At 46.8% G+C, this 19350-nt stretch overlaps 1 protein-coding gene across 9 annotated transcripts in view; it reads left to right on the forward strand.

Moving 5' to 3' along the window:
* Positions 1-19350, forward strand: part of mark2b (MAP/microtubule affinity-regulating kinase 2b) — a 147377-nt gene that overhangs the window by 66708 nt on the left and 61319 nt on the right. For all 9 annotated transcript variants that reach the window (XM_059641673.1, XM_059641674.1, XM_059641670.1 and 6 more), the window contains 2 exons: positions 2187-2381; positions 4592-4645. In XM_059641673.1, the coding sequence (XP_059497656.1) occupies positions 2187-2381; positions 4592-4645 (249 nt within the window). The remainder of the gene's footprint in view (positions 1-2186; positions 2382-4591; positions 4646-19350) is intronic.

A 19350-nucleotide genomic window follows, 5' to 3' on the forward strand; every position in this document is an offset into this window, starting at 1 on the left:
TCTCGGAAAGGCCCAGATCATCCATTTTCTTCACTCGGCCTTTCATTTTGGAATAAGAGATTGTTCCGTAAGCTCAGAGAGATGGACTGGTTGTGGACAGAGCCTACCCAGGTGGAGTTATCTCTCTCCTAGTAGGCATTGTGAGTGAACATGGCCCCTCCCCCCCTCCCTCCTCCAGGGATTAACCCACAGATATAACTGGACCCAAGACTTCGCCTGCACCTTTTGACACTAGACAGTGTGAAAGATGGCAGTCTGTTTGATCACATGCTGTTGGGGGCTTCATAGTGAATTTGCAATTCCCTGTGTGAGCACCATTGCTCAGAACGTCCCAGAGGGCCTTGACTACCTGTGAAATGTTGTGGAAATATAGTCTCTGTTAGAATGTAGGGCAAGTTTAAGTAGTGACTGTGGGACTTTTTAAAAAAAAAATTCATTCATGGATGTGAGTGTCGCTGACAAGAATTTATTGCAGATCCCTAATTGCCTTGGGGAATGAAGCCACCTCTTGAGCCATTACAATTGTTGGGGTGTGAGGACACCAGAGATGGTAGCTGGAGCGTCTTTAAAGAGGAGAAATTATCGGGGTTGTGGGGTGTTGAGCTGGGGCGGGGGAGTGATTCAACTGGGCAGATCTTGCAAAGAGCTGGCAGTGGCTGAGACAGGAAGAGAGATTGGAGCTACGTTAGTCAGAGATTCCCTGTAAACTCTGTCTTGGATTAGATTGTGTACTAGCTGGAAAGTCCTGTGTTATGGCCTGTAGTTTTATGATATGTGCATTCTACAGTTACCCACAAGACTCCTTTCCATTGAGAAAAAGAACGGCAAAGTGAATCCTTGATGGGTGATTTTTTTAAAAATCAGTTAAAGTGAAAAAGGTAATTATTAAAAAAGGCTGTTAAATTTCATGATGGAGGAGATGTACGACTTCTTGTGAACTAATCAGAAGTTTGGTCTGGTTGCTTTGGGAATGCTCACCACCACCATCTGTCTGGCTTGTGGGGTTGTACCGCTGATATTTACAGTGGTTCTTAGACTATGGCCGGGTTTTCTGTTGTTTTATTGACTGATGTAAGCTGTCATTTTTACTCCATGCCACTTACCAGCTATGCCAAAGAGACAAGACTAAGAGTGTGGGCAGCTGATCTTCCTTCCCCAGGCTTCCTCCGTAGATAATGAGTTCTTGGAGTACCATGCCACATCCTGCACTGCTGTGCACCCCAGCCTGCACCACACCCCACACCTGCTATCCAGCGCTGCAATGCACCCCACCCTAACGCTGCACTTCAGTCCAGCCCTGCATCTCTTCCCACACTGTTCTGTAGCCCACACTGCAATCCAGCCCAGACTCAACCCCACCCCACTATGTATGGCATCCCAACACTGCATTGGTCTGCACCCCATCTTTCACCCCACCCTGTACCTCAACCTGCACCCTACCCCTGCGCCGCACACCACCCCACACTGTACCTCAGCCTGCACCCCAACCTACACTGCATTTCACCTTGTGCCCTTACCATGTACCCTGGATCTTGGCCCACACGGACGACCTCTGCGTAAGGTGATGACTGAGACAGGGCCATGTCTGATGCGACCCCCGTCACCTTCCTGCTCAGTGCCACTGCCCTGAGTCTTCACTGGAAATAGGATGGCCATTCAGCCCCTCAAGCCTGTTAGGTAGGAACAGGAGGAGGCCACTTAGTTCCTTGATCCCTTTGCACTAGACAGCAGGAGACCATTCAGCCCTCCTGGAACTTTTAGACCGGAACAGGAGGCGGCCATTTAACCCTTTGAACCTGTTATGCTATTTGATCAGCTAGCTAATAGTAATTCTGTACCACCACCACGTGCCCCTCAATACGCCTATCTAACTTCCCCTTGATACCTCCAGCCGTGTCCTGGCTTCTTCAACAGCCTTTCCAGTTAGAAATTAATAATCTAAAGTTCAAGTTTAGAAATTACTCCCAGGAGATAGAGTCCATTCTTTTCCTTATCTGTCACCCTGCACTCAGACGGTTCCCCAATTTTTATTAAGAAGCTTATACTTACTTTATCTTGAGCAGAGGCTCTCTGTTTATCCTGAGAACACTACTGTGCTCAGTTGCTTTGTAGCCACGGTAAGATCCCTGTTTTCCCCCATGTGTTCCTGTTTTGGTTTTTACTGTGTTGCCTTATGTTTTCTGCAGCACACAGGGGGTCACCCAGACCCTCCGCTCCAGTCAAAGTCGAGCAGCAGGTCCAGCATGCCGCGATGTCGCAACTCCATTGCCACCACCACAGAGGATACTCCGCACATTGGGAACTACCGGCTGCTCAAAACTATTGGCAAAGGCAATTTTGCCAAGGTCAAGCTGGCACGACACGTTCTCACTGGCAAGGAGGTAAGTGACAAGACATACCTCTATGTCCTGCCGTAGTGCAAATCCCCCAGGCCAGTGCCCCTCTCCCTTTCCCCGTTCTCTTTCACTTTTGGTGTCTCCTACCCCTGCTCTTGCCCGCGCTCTGACCCTGTCTTCCCCTCCCCTTAGCCTTGCCATCTCTTTATCTGTCACTCCAGCCTCTCCCTCTCTCCTTGGTGGGATGGCTCAGTGGTTAGCACTGCTGCCTAACAGCACCAGGGACCTGGGTTCGAATCCATGCTTGGGTGATTGTCCGTGCGATGTTTGCGCATTCTTCCTGTGTCTGCGTGGGTTTCTTCCCGGTGCTGAAGTTATCGTTCCCCACTTGCCCTGTAAGATTGAGAATTCTGGAGCCAGTATTGCAAGAAGGATGGATCATGCCCATTATTCTCTGGCCAGTATTTATCCCTCATCAGTCTCTGATATTCCATTTCTTAGGCCTCAGAGCTACAAGTCAAAAACCCCTTGCAATGGTTGTGAAGAGGGTGGGAAGGAGATTGTTGTGGACTGGTTTTTGCTCTGCTCACACTCCCAGCTCCTTCCTGGCTTTCCCCTGGGTTGGAGTTATTACATTGGCTGGGTCAGTGATGATTCAGAAAAGCAGCATATACCATCCAGAATGCACCAGGAATTGCAGTTGGAAGAGGTGCCTTAGACACATGACACAACATTTTTTCCCGTAATTTATAATGCTCATTCAGCACGTATGTAAACACTATTTATTCCAAGTGCTGCTACCCATTTAAGGAACATTATACGCCAAAAGCAGACATATTTTTGTCGATCTCTAGTGTACCTCCTTGACCCCCTGCTGCTGATTCCTGTGGGTTACTGTTCCTGCTGAGCTGAAAACTGCCTCCAATGACACATTGAAGAGCATTGGCTTTCTACTGAGTGCTTGCAGAGGGGACTGCATTTCTGAGCTCTGGGAGGGAACGGGAGTGATTCCTGCTCGGAACACTTGTAATGAAGAGGAAGGGAGTCAGAGAGCGAGAGAGGGGGAGGATCTCAGTTCAGAGTAAGGGACAGTTAAGGAATTCCCAAGTAGCATACTGGGAAAGAGTAGAGGGATTTATGGTTAGCACCTTGGGGGTGTGGAAGAGAGAAAAAGTGGTTCCAGATCTGATTTCGGATGAGGAAAGAGTTGTTGATGAATGTTGTAGGGTATTCTCGATCGGAACAATGAGGATTTCCCATCAGCGCATCGAGAGGAGGAGCACAGAGATGCATTTCAGAGTGGAGTCATGGGAGAGTCGGAGGTGTTTGTGATCAGGATGTGGAGCCAATTGCCGATCAAAACACTGGGAAGTTGGAAGTGAGCGTGAGGGTTTCTGAACAGCACATTTGAGATGAGAGGGGATTTCAGGGGATCATCAGGATTGTGGGCTGATCTCCAATCAGAGCACCCAGAGAGGTGGAGGGTTCCAGCCCAGAGTGTCAGAGGGAGAGAGAGTGAAAATTCCTGATGAGAAGATGGAAATTCCAGCCAGAGTATGGAAGGAAGTGGGTTCCCAATCAGTGTGTTGGGAGTATGTGGTGATTCCAAACTGGATTGTGGAAGGGAGTAGGAATTCCATTTGGAGTATAGGAAGGAGATGGTTTCCTGAGATTCCTGGTCGGAAACTAGGGAGGAAGGAGGAGTTCCTGGTCAGAGCTGTGGGAAGGAGTGAAGGTCCTTGATTGGATTGTCAAGGGGTGGAGAGGAGGTTCTGGACTGGGTGTGGGGGAGGGGGCGGCTCCGGTGTGTGCGTGCACGGAGATCATTCTGGGTTAGATTGTTGGAGGAGGTTGTTTTCGGTCGTATTGTGGGGGTTGGGGTGGAGATTCTGGGTCGTGTTGTTGGGGTTGGGTTGTGAGGGTCGGGCTTGGGTTGTGACGGTCACGGAGGAGGGTCGGTGTCACGTTGTCAGGGTCTGGGAGTTGGTGCAGAGTTTATCCCTGTTGGAGACAGTGGGGTGAAGTTGGCTTTTCCCGATCTTTGCTTTGGAAGCAGATGTGGAAATTCCCAGTAGTATTGTAGGAAGGTGAGAATCCAGGTTGGAGTGAAAGAGGGTGGTTGTATTCCTGATTGGAATGTGGAATGGGGTTGATTCCAAAGCGTGTTGAGAGAGAGTTGGGGGAATTCCCAACTGGATTGTGTGAAAGATGGAGTCTCCAATTTGGAATTAACAGTATCTTTCTCGTTGCTGCAGGTTGCTGTTAAAATAATTGATAAAACTCAGCTGAACTCTTCTAGTCTGCAAAAGGTAAGACCCAGGTTTCATTTTCTATTAGCTGGGGGCAGGAGTGAGAAGGGTTTTTCATCCTGTCTTTTGGTTTGGAGTCTGGTCTCTGCTTTGAAGAGCTGTCTGACCTACAGGGAAGTGCAGTGCATGGAGTGAGAGTCTGGGAAGGCAGTGACTGCTGACTACTGCCTTTTGTGGCTGCAGCTGTCTCCAGCGTGAGCAGTGAGCCCGTGTTGGCGTGTGAGTGATGTTGGATTGGGCAGAGACTCTGAGCTGGCTGCCTGTCAGCCTGCACCCCATCAGCTCCTCGTGCTGGTTGCCATGCAGTCAGTGGGAGCTGAACTGTCGACCTGAAATCTGTCGAGTTTTCTGTTCTGGCATCCAATGTAAATGAGCTTGTCATTGCCTTGGGAACAGAGACAGACTCAGCAGAGGCTTTTACCGAATAAAATCTTTACCCTGCTGAGAAACTAACTGTTATTAAAGCTGTTTAAACTGGTGGACCAAGGTTGAGACTGCCCTGAGGACCTGGGCTGAGAGTGTGGTCAGTGATTAATTTTCAGGTTTGACTGGCTGCACTGTAACGAGCAGCCTCTCAATCTAGTGTTGTTGCAGTCTGTCCGTACCATGTAAAACAGCCTTGTACAACCTTCAGGCATGGGCCATATTTCAGAGTTTTTCTCTCTGAGGGCCAATGAAAAAATTTCACAACATTCAGGTTTGGGACACAGCAAGCGTGAATTTCAGGAGAAAAGTCCCCAGCAATTGATTTATTTTTGAAATCAATTAAAAGGCCAGTAAAAGTGCTAAGGTGCAGAGCTAGTTAATAAAATTCTTTTTGTTGTTGATTTTGGTTCAGAAGCAGAGCTGAAAGACTCAGGTCTGACCACTAGGGAAGGGGGATGATAGGGGCTGAGCTCACTCTATCTCTGCCTGTGTCCCTCCGCACATGCGCCTTGCGCACCTTGCCCCCTCAATCCCCAGCTCCCTCTTCCCCTCCCCCATTCTCCGCACCCCTGATACCCTCACTCCCTGACACCCTCTCCCTCCCTGGTTCCCTGATGGCCTCCCACAATACTGTTTACTTTTAGTGGTGTGTGAAGTGCCAGCCCACAACATCAGAAACTGATGCACCAAGTTGGCTACCCCACATTCGCTTAGCCATAATGGCGCATTCTCCTTAGCAGTGCCGTTACCAGAGTCCATTTGCCAACCAGTTAGCACTGTCCTGTTGTGCAGTAGCCCAGATGTGGTATTCTTGCACATTGTTCTGACGTATGTAAGATGGAAAGTTTCGTCTCATTGTCTTTTTGCACCAAAACCCATGTGGTGTCTTTCTGAGTGACTGTAATACAGAGTTAGCAAACATTGCTCTGTACAGAGTGGGAACGCTGACACTGGTTTACAGAGCCCCTGTGTCATTCTGTCAAGGCTGAACGATGGCAGAGCCCTGCACGCAATGGCTCTTGGACGGTGCCTGCATCTAGATGGTGTCACTGTTGCTGGGACAGGCCAAAGGAAATTGTTAAGGTTCAGTATGAACCTTTTCAATTGTAATAATGCTGAATATTTCCTGTGTTTGGTTGTGTTCAGCCTGAAAATCTCAGCCTCTAAAACATTTGCAGCCAATTGTCAGGATGCCTTTTGCTGGAACATTACTGGCTTTTCTCAAACCCTCTGCAATCCCACCCTCTCAAAACCTTTGCCCAAGTTTCTCCCTACTGAGCTCTAGCGCACCTTGTCTCATTCCTGCTGGCAAGTTCCTTTGGCTATAAACTTTCCTGACTACCTCTTTATTTCGCCACCTTCTTGCTCCTTATCTTTCTGACAGCCCCTGTGTTGTGACAATTTTTACGAAAGAAACAATGGCACAGTGGGACTGTCACCTTTCACCTCCAAGCCAAGCTAGCTGTCAGAGGACCAGGCAAATGCTCTGGAGACACAGCAGCTGGTTGGACATGAGTTCCATTCGAAAAAATTTGGAATGAAAAGCTAGCTTGAGTCATGGCACCATGCATGAAAATCATCAATTGTCACAAAAACACACCTGGGTTCGCTGATGCTCCTGTAGGGAATGAAATCTACCATCCTTATGTAGTCTGGCCTATATGTGACTCCAGACCCACAGCAACGTGGTTAGCTCTAAACTGTTTTCCGAAATGGCCAAGCAAGACCCTCAATTCAAGGGAAGTTTCGGATAGACCACAAATGTAGCAATAAAGAGTATTTTTTGAGTTGTGGCCAGGGATGGTTGAGGCTGTCCCTGAGCCAGTGGTAAATGCTTTCACACTGAGCAGTTTATCATACCTCTTCAGAGGCTGCTTTCGGTCAAATCGAGATCACATGTATGAAGCCAGTTGTCTTTTATACAGCCACCCAGCACAGGTGGCCATTTTCCCATTTTTGAAAGACTGACCCCCACTGGCCCTGTATGTGCCTTGATTTCTGGGAGGATGATCCCTGGGCTCCTACACGACCCACTACACTGTTCTTGAACGACAGGACTGCAGTGTACAATTTCTCCCCTGCTCTGTACACAATGGTTATGTATACTGAATTACGTAGTTGGTGTGCTGTGAGTAGTTGTCAGTTCTGTTGAACAGTCACTGGACTTAAAATGGTAGTTCTGTTTTCTCCTTACAGATGCTGCTAGGCCTGCTGTGTTTCTCCAAAAAATTCTATCTCTGTGTTGAGTGTGCTGGCTGCTAGCAGCTTCACCCTGTCTAGTTAACTGGCTTCCGTTTCTGTTTGCCCTGATGATTCTATAGGGACTGAAATAGGGTCCTTTAACTGTTCCCTTCCTTCCACCCCCGCTCCAAGCTGACTGTCAGTGAATTGTGTCTCAGTCAGTTGAGATATTGAAATGCTCCTTGATGCTGCCATGCATTTTGAAACTCTTTCCTTGCTCCTCATTTCATCTTTTGGGGTTTTTCTGTTTTTTTGCCTACGTCAAAAATGAAGGATTAGTTTGTGGAACCTGTCATAATCATAAGCCTGCTTGGCCTTTCATCTGTCTCCTGGTAATTGCTCTGCCTGCATTGAAGACAGGTGGAGACATGAAGGAGTTAGCTGCTGTCTGCAGCAGTTGTTAATGCTGTAAACTGTTGGGGGTTTCCAAGGCAACCCCGCAACAAAGCCCACTCATCCGCTGAGTTCGCAGCTCGGTTATAATGCTACTTTGTCAGGACCTGTTTTCATTCTTAAAGGGGATGTGTATTCATACAGCCTCTCAGTCCCACGCATTATGGAGGCAGATAATTGTATCCTTACATTGGAGTGTTTCTGCTCCGTATCCATCCCTCAATATTCTTGGCAGGAGGTGGTCCACCAAATGGCTATTCTGTGTAGTATTCCAGAGTTTGATGGCGGGCTGAGATTGTTACCTTGCACTGTGTTGGCGATAGAACTGTCAGGTAGCTTACGGCCCCACTCGTGACAGACTTGATTGCCAGGCACTGCCGAAACAACCTGTACAGGACTGCTCAGAGGGAGAGTGAGAATCCTATTGAGGACATGGGGTGATGCTCCTGGATTCTGTCGAAGGACTGTATGTGTAAGATAGCAGTTGTGGATAGAATCTCTCTTCAGCACCATTGCTCACCGTGTTGGTCTGCCTAGGGGTAGCTCACAGTTCAGGCCACTGCATAAAGTGTGGCTATTCATATAGTCATTTACTTTACACAGAACTGGGACATAGGGGACAGCTAATGTGAGCATAGTGTTGCAGACAGTTGTGAACTCAGCCCAGTCTGTTACCAAAACCAGCCTTCCTTTCATTGATTCTATCTACATGCCTCTTTCCTCATGAAAGCAGCCAACATAATCACAGACCCCTCGCAGATAACGAAGTGTGAAGCTGGACGAACACAGCAGGCCAAGCAGCATCTCGGGAGCGCAAAAGCTGACATTTCGGTCTGAGACCCTTCATCAGAGAGAGCTCTCTCTGATGAAGGGTCTAGGCCCGAAACACCGAAGCACGCAAAACAATCCTTTTCAGTGTGTCTCGGTACATGTGATGATGATAAATCAAAACAAGCCCCACAAATGGCAAAAATCACCAGGTTGTCTTCATTTAAGTGTTGGTTAAGGGTTAGGTTTTCATCTGATGTCAATGGGGCGAACTCCTGCAGCTTGTCCTCCACATGAATCTTCTCCATCCACCTAAGAGGGCATTCAGGACCTTGGTTTTCTGTCCAGTGTGAATGGCAACACTTATGAAGATATGTTTACCAAGCCCAAAAAATTGTTCTCTGGTCTGTGGCGTGGTATTTGAATGGGCAGCTTTGTGACTTGGGATTGAGTCCTGTCCATTGCTCAGTATTTGACTGGTGGGAGTGGTGCCTTTGGGTGGGCAGAGATGAAACAAAAGGATGAGCCCAAAATGGGCACTGATGTGGGCAACCATATTTGGCAGACCCAGCACTGTCTCCCGCAATGGGGTGGAACATGCAGTGTTCGTTGCTCACTAATAAAAGCAGAAGTCGCTGGAAAGGTTCAGTGGGTCTGTCAGCATCTGTGAAGAAAAACCAGAGTTAACATTTCTGGTCCAGTGACCCTTCCTCAGAACAGGAATGAAATGTTAACTCTGATTTTTCTTCACAGATGCTGCCATACCTGCTGAGGTTTTGCAGCAACTTCCATTTTTGTTCCTGATTTACAGCATCTACAGGTTTTTGTTTAGTGTTAATTGCTTATTTGATCCAAGGTCTGGATAGATTCCCAAGTAGTGTGCCTCATGGAGAGGCTTGTTTGAAGCCCCAAACCATGTGTGGTTCCTAAAATCATACAACATATTACAAAATGAGGTCATGATTTTCTAGCTAGTTTAGGATAAAGCTCTCTCCGAAGAGGATGTGTTTCCAGATCCTTGTTTTTATTTTCTCAATGCTGTAGTTTACAGTCTCAAAATACACTAGTGATTATGACATTTCCGTATCTAGTCATACCTCGTTTATTGTACACGCCCTGAACTGAATCAGTTTCTCTGTGAGACTGAGTAAAGGAGAAACTGAACTTGCCTACCTTTCAGAATGCTGTTAAAGTATGTAGGGACAATAGTGAGTGTAAAACGAAAAGGAGTAATGTGATACTACATAATTACTGTTGAATAATCTCGACAATCCATCTTTTATCAGTTAGTCCCAAATAAAGCCTGATTGGAAGCAAGGTGAGTTTTGTGAAATAGCATCAAAGTCACCTCTCCCTCCCAAGTACTCACCACACATCCTATCTCAGGTTGCTCAATGTTCTGGGTTCTGAAAGATTTCTGTCTTAGTGTGGTCAAATCAATATTAACTGCTTTCACATCTCTGTAAGAAGCCTGTTTGGTAGACAAACCAATTAGTCAATGAAAGATTCTTCCCCAAGATTAGTCATAGTACATGAAGTTGGGAAAGTATAAAATCTTAGAGGTTCTCAAATATGGCCCCTGTGACATGGGAGTCCAGCTGGTCTGTTTGTAGGTAGAGCCTGTACGTTCAGTACTCCTCAGTTGAAAGGGCTTGGGACTGTTATCCTGTGTCTCAGGATCACTTTGAGGTATTTTGATAGTATGAACCCTGGTCTGGGAGAAAATGTGAATGAACATATTGGCAGAAGGTTGGAGCCCAGGGCATGTGTGCACTCTTTTCAGTCCTCCTGCTAACTAATGTTATACATTTATAATCTCCTTACAGTATTCAATCTCCATTTTCTCTGAACTACTATAATTGCTGTTTCCAACTTCTGTGTGTGCCAATTATTTATTTGATTTTTCGTCTTGTAATATGGAATATTTTGCACCATCTCCACATATGGTTAATGTCAAAGAATGGATAGCACCGTTGTTTCATCGTTTGTGATCACCTTTACTGAGCGAATGTGAGTTCAACCTCAAACACTTTTGCAGCTGAGATTAAAATTGATGAAACTCAAACAGTGGAAACAACAGTGCTTTCTGAAGATTAGCAGAAATAGTTACCTGGTCTTTAACTGTTACATGCTGGTAGCTCAGGTCTCGCCATTTCCTTGTGTTTTTAAAAAAAACAGTATTTTAATTTGACAGGGATAGTAGGAGCTGCCGATGCTGGAGAGTCTGAGATGACAAGGTATAGAGCTGGATGAACACAGCAAGCCAAGCAGCATCAGAGGAGCGGGAAAGCTGATGCTTCGGGTCGAGACCCTTCAGAAATGGGGGAGGGGAAGGGGATTTTGAAATAAATTGGGAGAGAGGGAGAGGCGGATAGAAGATGGATAAAGCAGAAGATAGGTAGAGAGGAGACAGACAGGTCAAAGGGGCCAGGATGGAGCCAGTAAAGGTGAATGTAGGTGGGGAGTTAGGGATGGGATAGGCTGGTCCAGGGAGGACGGACAGGTCAAGGAGGCGGGATGAGGCTAGTGGGAGGAATGGTTAGGGAGGTGGGAACGAGCTGGGCTGGTTTTGGGATGCAGTCAGGGGAGGGGAGATTTTGAAGCTGGTGAAGTCCACATTGATACCATTGGGCTGCAGGGTTCCCAAGCGGAATATGAGTTGCTGTTTCTGCCGCCTTCAGGTAGCATCATTGTGGCACTGCAGGAGGCCCAGAATGGACATGTCATCTGGGGAGTAGGAGGGGGAGTTGAAATGGTTCGCAAATGTGAGATGCAGTTGTTTGTTGTGAACTGAGCATAGGTGTTCCACAAAGCGATCCCCCAGCCTCCGCTTGGTTTCCCCGATGTAGAGGAAGCCACTTCTGGAACAGCAGATGTGGAAGTTCTTCTTAGGGCCTGGGATGGGGGTGAGAGGGTTAGTGTAGGGGCAGGTGTAGCACTTGCTGTGGTTGCAGGGCAAAGTACCGGGGGGTGGTTGGGCGTAAGGATGTTTCATTTCAACTCCCCCTCCCACTCCTTGGCTCCAACCTGCCTGTTTGACCTGTCTGTCTCCCCTCCACCTATATTCTCCTTCATCTATCTTCTATCCACTTCCCCCTCTCTCCCTATTTATTTCAGAATCCCCTTCCCCTCCCCCATTTCTGAAGAAGAGTCTTGACCAGAAACGTCAGCTTTCCTGCTCCTTTGCTGCTTGGCCTGCTGTGTTCATCCAGCTCTATACCTTGTTAGTTTAATTTGACAGTTTACTTCATGGAATGTGGCCAGTGCTCACTGGGCCAGCATTTATTATCCATTCCTCGTTGTCCTTGAGAACATGAAGTTGAGTTGCCTCCTTGTGCTGCTGTAGTCCATGTAGTGTAAGTCTATACACAGTGCTGTTCGGGAGGATTTTCAGGATTTTGGTGGATGGATATCAATCAAGTGGGCTGCTTTGTCCTGAATGGGTTGAGCTTCTTTGGTGTAATTGGAGCTGCACTCTTATTCAGAGAGGATGGTTCTGACCCATTGACCTCTGGGTTATGGGCTCAGCACACTCCAGCTGTGCCACTTCGATAATATTCCGTTGCATTCCTGGTTTGACTTTGTTAAATGATGGACAGGCTCTGGACAGCTTGGAAGTTGGTAATCGCAGTAGAATTCCCAGCTTGTCACTTGCTTTTGTAGTCACAGTATTGATATGCTGTCAATACTGGTCCACAGTAACCCTAAAGATGTTGATAGGATATTTGGTGTTGGTATTGGCTGGATTTGTTCTTGATGGAGATTGCTTGGCATTTATTGGAGATGACTATAATGTCACAAGAGAAAATCTGTCACTCCTTGATGTTCGTTGACATTACGATCACTAATCCCCCACTGTCAACATTAGCTGCTTGTCAGTTTTCTGATTTGCATACAGTTTGGAAAGAATGAAAGCAGATCTGTAAATGTGTCAGGCCCCGATGTCTTGTAGGGTCAATGGCAGTGGGAGAGGATTCCATTTTGTCCAACTGCCTTTGATATACGACAGTGTTCCACAGGTGTTGCATTAGGGGCACTCACTGCTGTTTCAGTGCTTCTTGTTAGAGGCCGAGCAGGCTGCTTCTACTCCAGTGTGTTTGTTGGCCAGGCTGAAGCTGCTGAGTTAATGTTCTGAGTCTTGATAGGCAAGAGGGATTCTTTTTGAGAGAGATGCTTTCTGCATAGTGTTGGTGCACACTGGGTTTTAATGAAGGAGCCATTATCTGTGAGAATTTGAGAACATATCCTGTGAGCTTGTAGACTTGCTTCAGATTGGATCTTCATTAGGCAGACCTGGCCCTTGATACTTGGGAGAATTGTAACTATGGATAATACAATTGTTAATCATCTAATTTGGAATATTGATTACAGCAAGAGCAAGGTAGGAGAGTTGCAACACTTTGTCGAGCTTCCCAGTTGAATCAGTCCTTGGGTCTGATGTGGTGCGATTGGCTGTTCAGTATTAGAAAAAATAGTTTGTTGTTAATTACTCTGTGTTTAGAGTGGATTCGTCAACCATTGGGCAACGACCTTTTTAGTAATCTGATACAATGCTGTTCAAACTTTACATAACCATTTTGCATCAGTAAATGTTGGTTTGGTTCTCAGTGTGAAGATTACATGGTGACATAGAACTGAGATAAACTAAGATTTCCTGCCTTATTCATTGAAACCTACAATTCAGAATAGACTATAAATCAGCGAGTTTTGAGAAGATTTGTAGCTCAGGTTGAGGTTCAGGATGTAAGTTTGCTCGCTGAGCTGGAAGGTTCGTTTTCAGACGTTTCATCACCATTCTAGGTAACATCATCAGTGAGCCTCCGATTAACCGCTGGTGTCATGTCCCGCTTTCTGTTTATCTGTTTAGGTTTCCTTGGGTTGGTGATGGGACCAAGGAAACCTAAACAGATAAATAGAAAGCGGGACATGACACCAGCGGTTAATCGGAGGCTCACTGATGATGTTACCTAGAATGGTGATGAAACGTCTGAAAACGAACCTTCCAGCTCAGCGAGCAAACTTACATCCAGAACTATAAATCACTCTATGTTTCCCATACTTACCCCTGCCGCCTTGCCTGAAGTTGATTACACTGAACAGCAATTTGGACAAACTCCGATGGACTTAGAACATAGAACATAGAACATAGAACAGTACAGCACAGAACAGGCCCTTCAGCCCACAATGTTGTGCCGACCATTGATCCTCATGGATGCACCCTCAAATTTCTGTGACCATATGCATGTCCAGCAGTCTCTTAAATGACCCCAATGACCTTGCTTCCACAACTGCTGCTGGCAACACATTCCATGCTCTCACAACTCTCTGCGTAAAGAACCTGCCTCTGACATCCCCTCTATACTTTCCACCAACCAGCTTAAAACTATGACCCCTCGTGCTAGCCATTTCTGCCCTGGGAAATAGTCTCTGGCTATCGACTCTATCTATGCCTCTCATTATCTTGTATACCTCAATTAGGTCCCCTCTCCTCCTCCTTTTCTCCAATGAAAAGAGACCGAGCTCAGTCAACCTCTCTTCATAAGATAAGCCCTCCAGTCCAGGCAGCATCCTGGTAAACCTCCTCTGAACCCTCTCCAAAGCATCCACATCTTTCCTATAATAGGGCGCCCAGAACTGGACGCAGTATTCCAAGTGCGGTCTAACCAAAGTTTTATAGAGCTGCAACAAGATCTCACGACTCTTAAACTCAATCCCCCTGTTAATGAAAGCCAAAACACCATATGCTTTCTTAACAACCCTGTCCACTTGGGTGGCCATTTTAAGGGATCTATGTATCTGCACACCAAGATCCCTCTGTTCCTCCACGCTGCCAAGAATCCTATCCTTAATCCTGTACTCAGCTTTCAAATTCGACCTTCCAAAATGCATCACCTCGCATTTATCCAGGTTGAACTCCATCTGCCACCTCTCAGCCCATCTCTGCATCCTGTCAATGTCCCGCTGCAGCCTACAACAGCCCTCTACACTGTCAACGACACCTCCGACCTTTGTGTCGTCTGCAAACTTGCTGACCCATCCTTCAATTCCCTCGTCCAAGTCATTAATAAAAATTACAAACAGTAGAGGCCCAAGGACAGAGCCCTGTGGAACCCCACTCACCACTGACTTCCAGGCAGAATATTTTCCTTCTACTACCACACGCTGTCTTCTGTTGGCCAGCCAATTCTGTATCCAAGCAGCTAAGTTCCCCTGTATCCCATTCCTCCTGACCTTCTGAATGAGCCTTCCATGGGGAACCTTATCAAATGCCTTACTGAAGTCCATATACACCACATCCACAGCTCGACCCTCATCAACCTTACTAGTCACATCCTCAAAAAACTCGATAAGGTTTGTAAGGCATGACCTACCCCTCACAAAGCCGTGTTGACTGTATTTGATCAAGCCATGCTCTTCCAGATGGTCATAAATCTTATCCCTCAGAATCCTTTCTAACACCTTGCAGACGACAGACGTGAGACTTACCGGTCTATAATTGCCGGGGATTTCCCTATTTCCTTTCTTGAAGAGAGGAATTACATTTGCCTCTCTCCAGTCCTCAGGTACGCCTCCAGTGGAGAGCGAGGATGCAAAGATCTTCGCAAGTGGCGAAGCAATTGCATTTCTCGCTTCCCAAAGCAGCCGAGGACAAATCTGATCCGGGCCTGGCGACTTGTCAATCTTAATGTTTGACAAAATTTTCAGTACATCAGCTTCCTCTATCTCTATCCATTCCAGCATGCACACCTGCTCTTCAAAGGTTTCATTCACTACACAGTTCGATTCTTTCGTAAAGACAGAAGCAAAAAACTCATTTAGGGCTTCCCCTACCTCCTCAGGCTCCACACACAAGTTCCCTATGCTATCCCTGATCGGCCCTACTCTTTCTTTGACCATTCTCTTATTCCTCACGTAAGTGTAAAATGCCTTTGTGTTTTCCCGGATTCCTTCTGCCAAGCCTTTCTCGTGCCCCCTCCTGGCTCTCCTCAGACCATTTTTGAGCTCCTTCCTTGCCTGCATGTAATCCTCTCTAGCTGAACTTGACCCTAGCTTCCTCCACCTTATGTAAGCTACCTTCTTCCTTTTCACTAGAAGCTCCACCGCTCTCGTCATCCAAGGTTCCTTTATCTTACCCCTTCTTGCCTGTCTCAGAGGGACATATTTACTCATCACTCCCAACAACTGTTCCTTAAACCATCTCCACATGTCTATAGTTCCCTTACCATGGAACAACTGCTCCCAGTCCATGCTTCCTAACTCGTGTCTAATCGCATCATAGTTTCCTCTTCCCCAATTAAATATCCTCCCATTCTGCCTAATCCTCTCCTTCTCCATAGCTATGTAGAATGAGAGAGTGTTATGGTCACTATCACCAAAATGCTCTCCCACCACAAGATCTGATACCTGCCCCGGCTCGTTTCCGAGCACCAAGTCTAGAATGGCCTCTCCCCTCGTCGGCCTGTCAACGTACTGCGTTAGGAAACCCTCCTGAACACACCTTACAAAAACAGCTCCATTCAAATCTTCTGCTCGAAGGAGGTTCCAATCAATATTAGGAAAGTTAAAGTCACCCATTACAACAACCCTACTGCGTCCACACTTTTCCAAAATCTGTCGACCTATGCTTTCTACAATCTCCCTGCTGCTATTGGGGGGCCTGTAGTAAACCCCTAACGAGGTGACTACTCCCTTGCTGTTCCTAATTTCCACCCATACTGACTCAGTAGGCAGATCTTCCTCGACAATGGAAGCTTCTGTAGCTGTGATACTCTCTCTGATTAGTAGTGCTACACCCCCTCCTCTTTTTCCCCCCTCCCTATTCTTTTTAAATGTTCTAAACCCTGGAACATCCAGCAACCATTCCTGCCCATGAGAAACCCATGTCTCTGTTATGGCCACAACATCATAGCACCAGGTACTGATCCATGCTCTAAGTTCATCACTTTTATTCCTGATACTCCTTGCATTAAAGCAAACACACTTTAACCGATCCCTTGGTTCCTTCCCAGGAAAATCCTTCCCACTAGCTGGTCTACCTCTTGCTACTGCCTCACCTGCATCAACGCTCACCTCTGGTATACAGCTCAGGTTCCCACCCCCCTGCCATACTAGTTTAAACCCTCTCGAACTACTCGAGCAAACCTTCCACCCAGGACATTGGTCCCCTTCCAGTTCAGATGCAACCCGTCCTTCTTGTACAGGTCCCACCTTCCCCAGAAGGCATCCCAATTATCAACATATCTGAAGCCCTCCCTCCTACACCAGCTGCGTAGCCACGTGTTCAGCTGCGCCCGCTCCCTGTTCCTCACCTCGCTATCTCGTGACTTGTCTGCCTTCCAGAGAGACCAATCTCTCCGGGACTCCCTTGTCCGCTCCACACTCCCCTCCAACCCCACCATACCCGGCACCTTCCCCTGCAACTGCAGGAAGTGCTACACTTGCCCCCATACCTCCTCCCTCACCCCCATCCCAGGCCCCAAGATGACTTTCCATATCAAGCAGATGTTCACCACATCTGCCAATGTGGTATACTGTATCCACTGTACCCATTGTGCGCCTCTCTACATTGGGGAAACCAAGCGGAGGCTTGGGGACCGCTTTGCAGAACACCTCCGCTCGGTTCGCAATAAACAACTGCACCTCCAGTTGCGAACCATTTTAACTCCCCCTCCCATTCTTTAGATGACATGTCCATCCTGGGCCTCCTGCAGTGCCACAATGATGCCACCTGAAGGTTGCAGGAACAGCAACTCATATTCCGCTTGGGAACCCTGCAGCCCAATGGTATCAATGTGGACTTCACAAGCTTCAAAATCTCCCCTTCCCCCACTGCATCCCAAAACCAGCCCAGTTCGTCCCCTCCCCCCCACTGCATCCCAAAACCAGCTCAGCTCATCCCAGCCTCCCTAACCTGTTCTTCCACTCACCTAACCCCTCCTCCCACCTCAAGCCGCACCTCCATTTCCCACCTACTAACCTCATCCCGCCTCCTTGACCTGTCTGTTCTCCCTGGACTGACCTATCCCCTCCCTATTTCCCCACCCATAATCTCCTCTCCACCTATCATTTCCTCTATCTTCGGTCCGCCTCCCCCTTGCTCTCTACTTATTTCAGAACCCTCTCCCCATCCCCCTCTCTGAAGGGTCGAGGCCCGAAACATCACCTTTTGTGCTCCTGAGATGCTGCTTGGCCTGCTGTGTTCATCCAGCTCCGCACTTTGTTATCTTGGATTCTCCAGCATCTGCAGTTCCCATTATCTCTCCCGATGGACTTTATTCTTGTTCAATGCAAAACAATCAAACTTACATATCCAGATTTACATCTCTCTCTCTGATCATTTTCACTTAATGTGTGTAGTGTATGGGATTTTCCTTTTCCACAAGATCCTCTGGATTTCCTCATGCAGATCATTATCCATTCCTGAGGCAGCAGGTTCTTCACTGTCTTCATAAGTAGTTGAGGCTAAAACAGCTAGTCTGATTTATTTATAAGCTTACACAGAGACAAAACAAAGGACCAAATAATAATCAGGATATTTGCAGCAGTTGCACTACTTATGAAACTGTCTACAAATGTATGAATTAGGAGCAGGGGTAGGCCATTCAGCCCCTCAGGCCTGCCCCACAAATTGTTGAGAGTATGGCTGATCTGATTATAACCTCGTATCCAAATTTCTGACTACCCCAAATAATTTTCCACCCCTTTGCTTAACAAGACTTTATCTACTAAAATAAAACAGACTTGGCACACTTGTTTTCATTGGTCAGTGCATTGAGTATCTGAGTTGGGATGTCATGTTGCAGCTGCGTAGGACATTTGTTAGGTTACTTTCAGAAGACTGTATACAATTCTCGTCACCCTGCTATAGCAAAGATCTTGTTAAACTTGAGAGGGTGCAGAAAAGATTTAAAATAATGTTGCCAGGATTGGAGGGAGAGCCTGAGTAGGCTAGGGCCTTCTTTCCCTGGAGTGCCTGGGTTTTGCGCAGAAGGTGGTGCACGTATGGAACTAGCTGCCTGAGGAAGTGGTGGAGGCAGGTATGTTATAACATTTAAAAGGTATCTGGATGGGCATATGAATAGGAAGGCTTTAGAAGGATATGGGCCAAGTGCTGGCAAGTGGGACTGGATTAGATTGGGATGTCTGTCTGTCATGGAAGAGTTAGACAGTAGGATCTGTTTCTAAGCTATATGACTCTCTAACTCTGTAACTGCAGATACTGATGGTCTAAACTAGTTCTGACGAAGGACACTGAACTGGACACCTTAACTCTGTTTTCTCTCTGGAGGAAATGGCAGGCCTGCAGAGTTTCTACACCCCTTAAATGTATCACAAAATGTTCTCTTGCACTGTTGTGAAGTTGTAGAAGGTCATAGGAACTGCACAAGTTTGGAGGTTAGAAAGAACCTATTTGTTTTGGGGAGTTCAGCCTTTTCTCACTGAAGCAGTGTGTATGGGGAGATCTAATTGAGTGATTGGAATCAGGAGTGTTCTTGAGAGGAACTAATACTATGAATCAGTGTGATCCTCTATATTTCTTAGTATCCCTTTGAAGTGTTCCTTCGTTCAAGAATTTCACCTTTTAGTGTGATGTACTTTGCTCCCTCCACTCTTTCTGGGCAGGCTGGCAAAATCCTGCTGAAACTCTCCATTTAAAAAAAAAATTGATATTCCTCTTTCATTTCAACAGTTTTGAAGTTAATTTGTGTGCTTACAGTAACTCTTTGACAAATGTTATCAACAATCCTCCAAGCTGGTACCTGCTCATAGGCAGAGTGGTGGTACCAGAGATTGAACATAAAAGTAAGGAGGTTATGCTTCATTTTTACAGGGCATTGGTGTGACCGCCCCTCGAATACTGCATGCTGTTCTGGTCT

Source organism: Stegostoma tigrinum, chromosome 42 (genome assembly GCF_030684315.1).
Source record: "Stegostoma tigrinum isolate sSteTig4 chromosome 42, sSteTig4.hap1, whole genome shotgun sequence".
NCBI classification, from domain to species: Eukaryota; Metazoa; Chordata; class Chondrichthyes; order Orectolobiformes; family Stegostomatidae; genus Stegostoma; species Stegostoma tigrinum.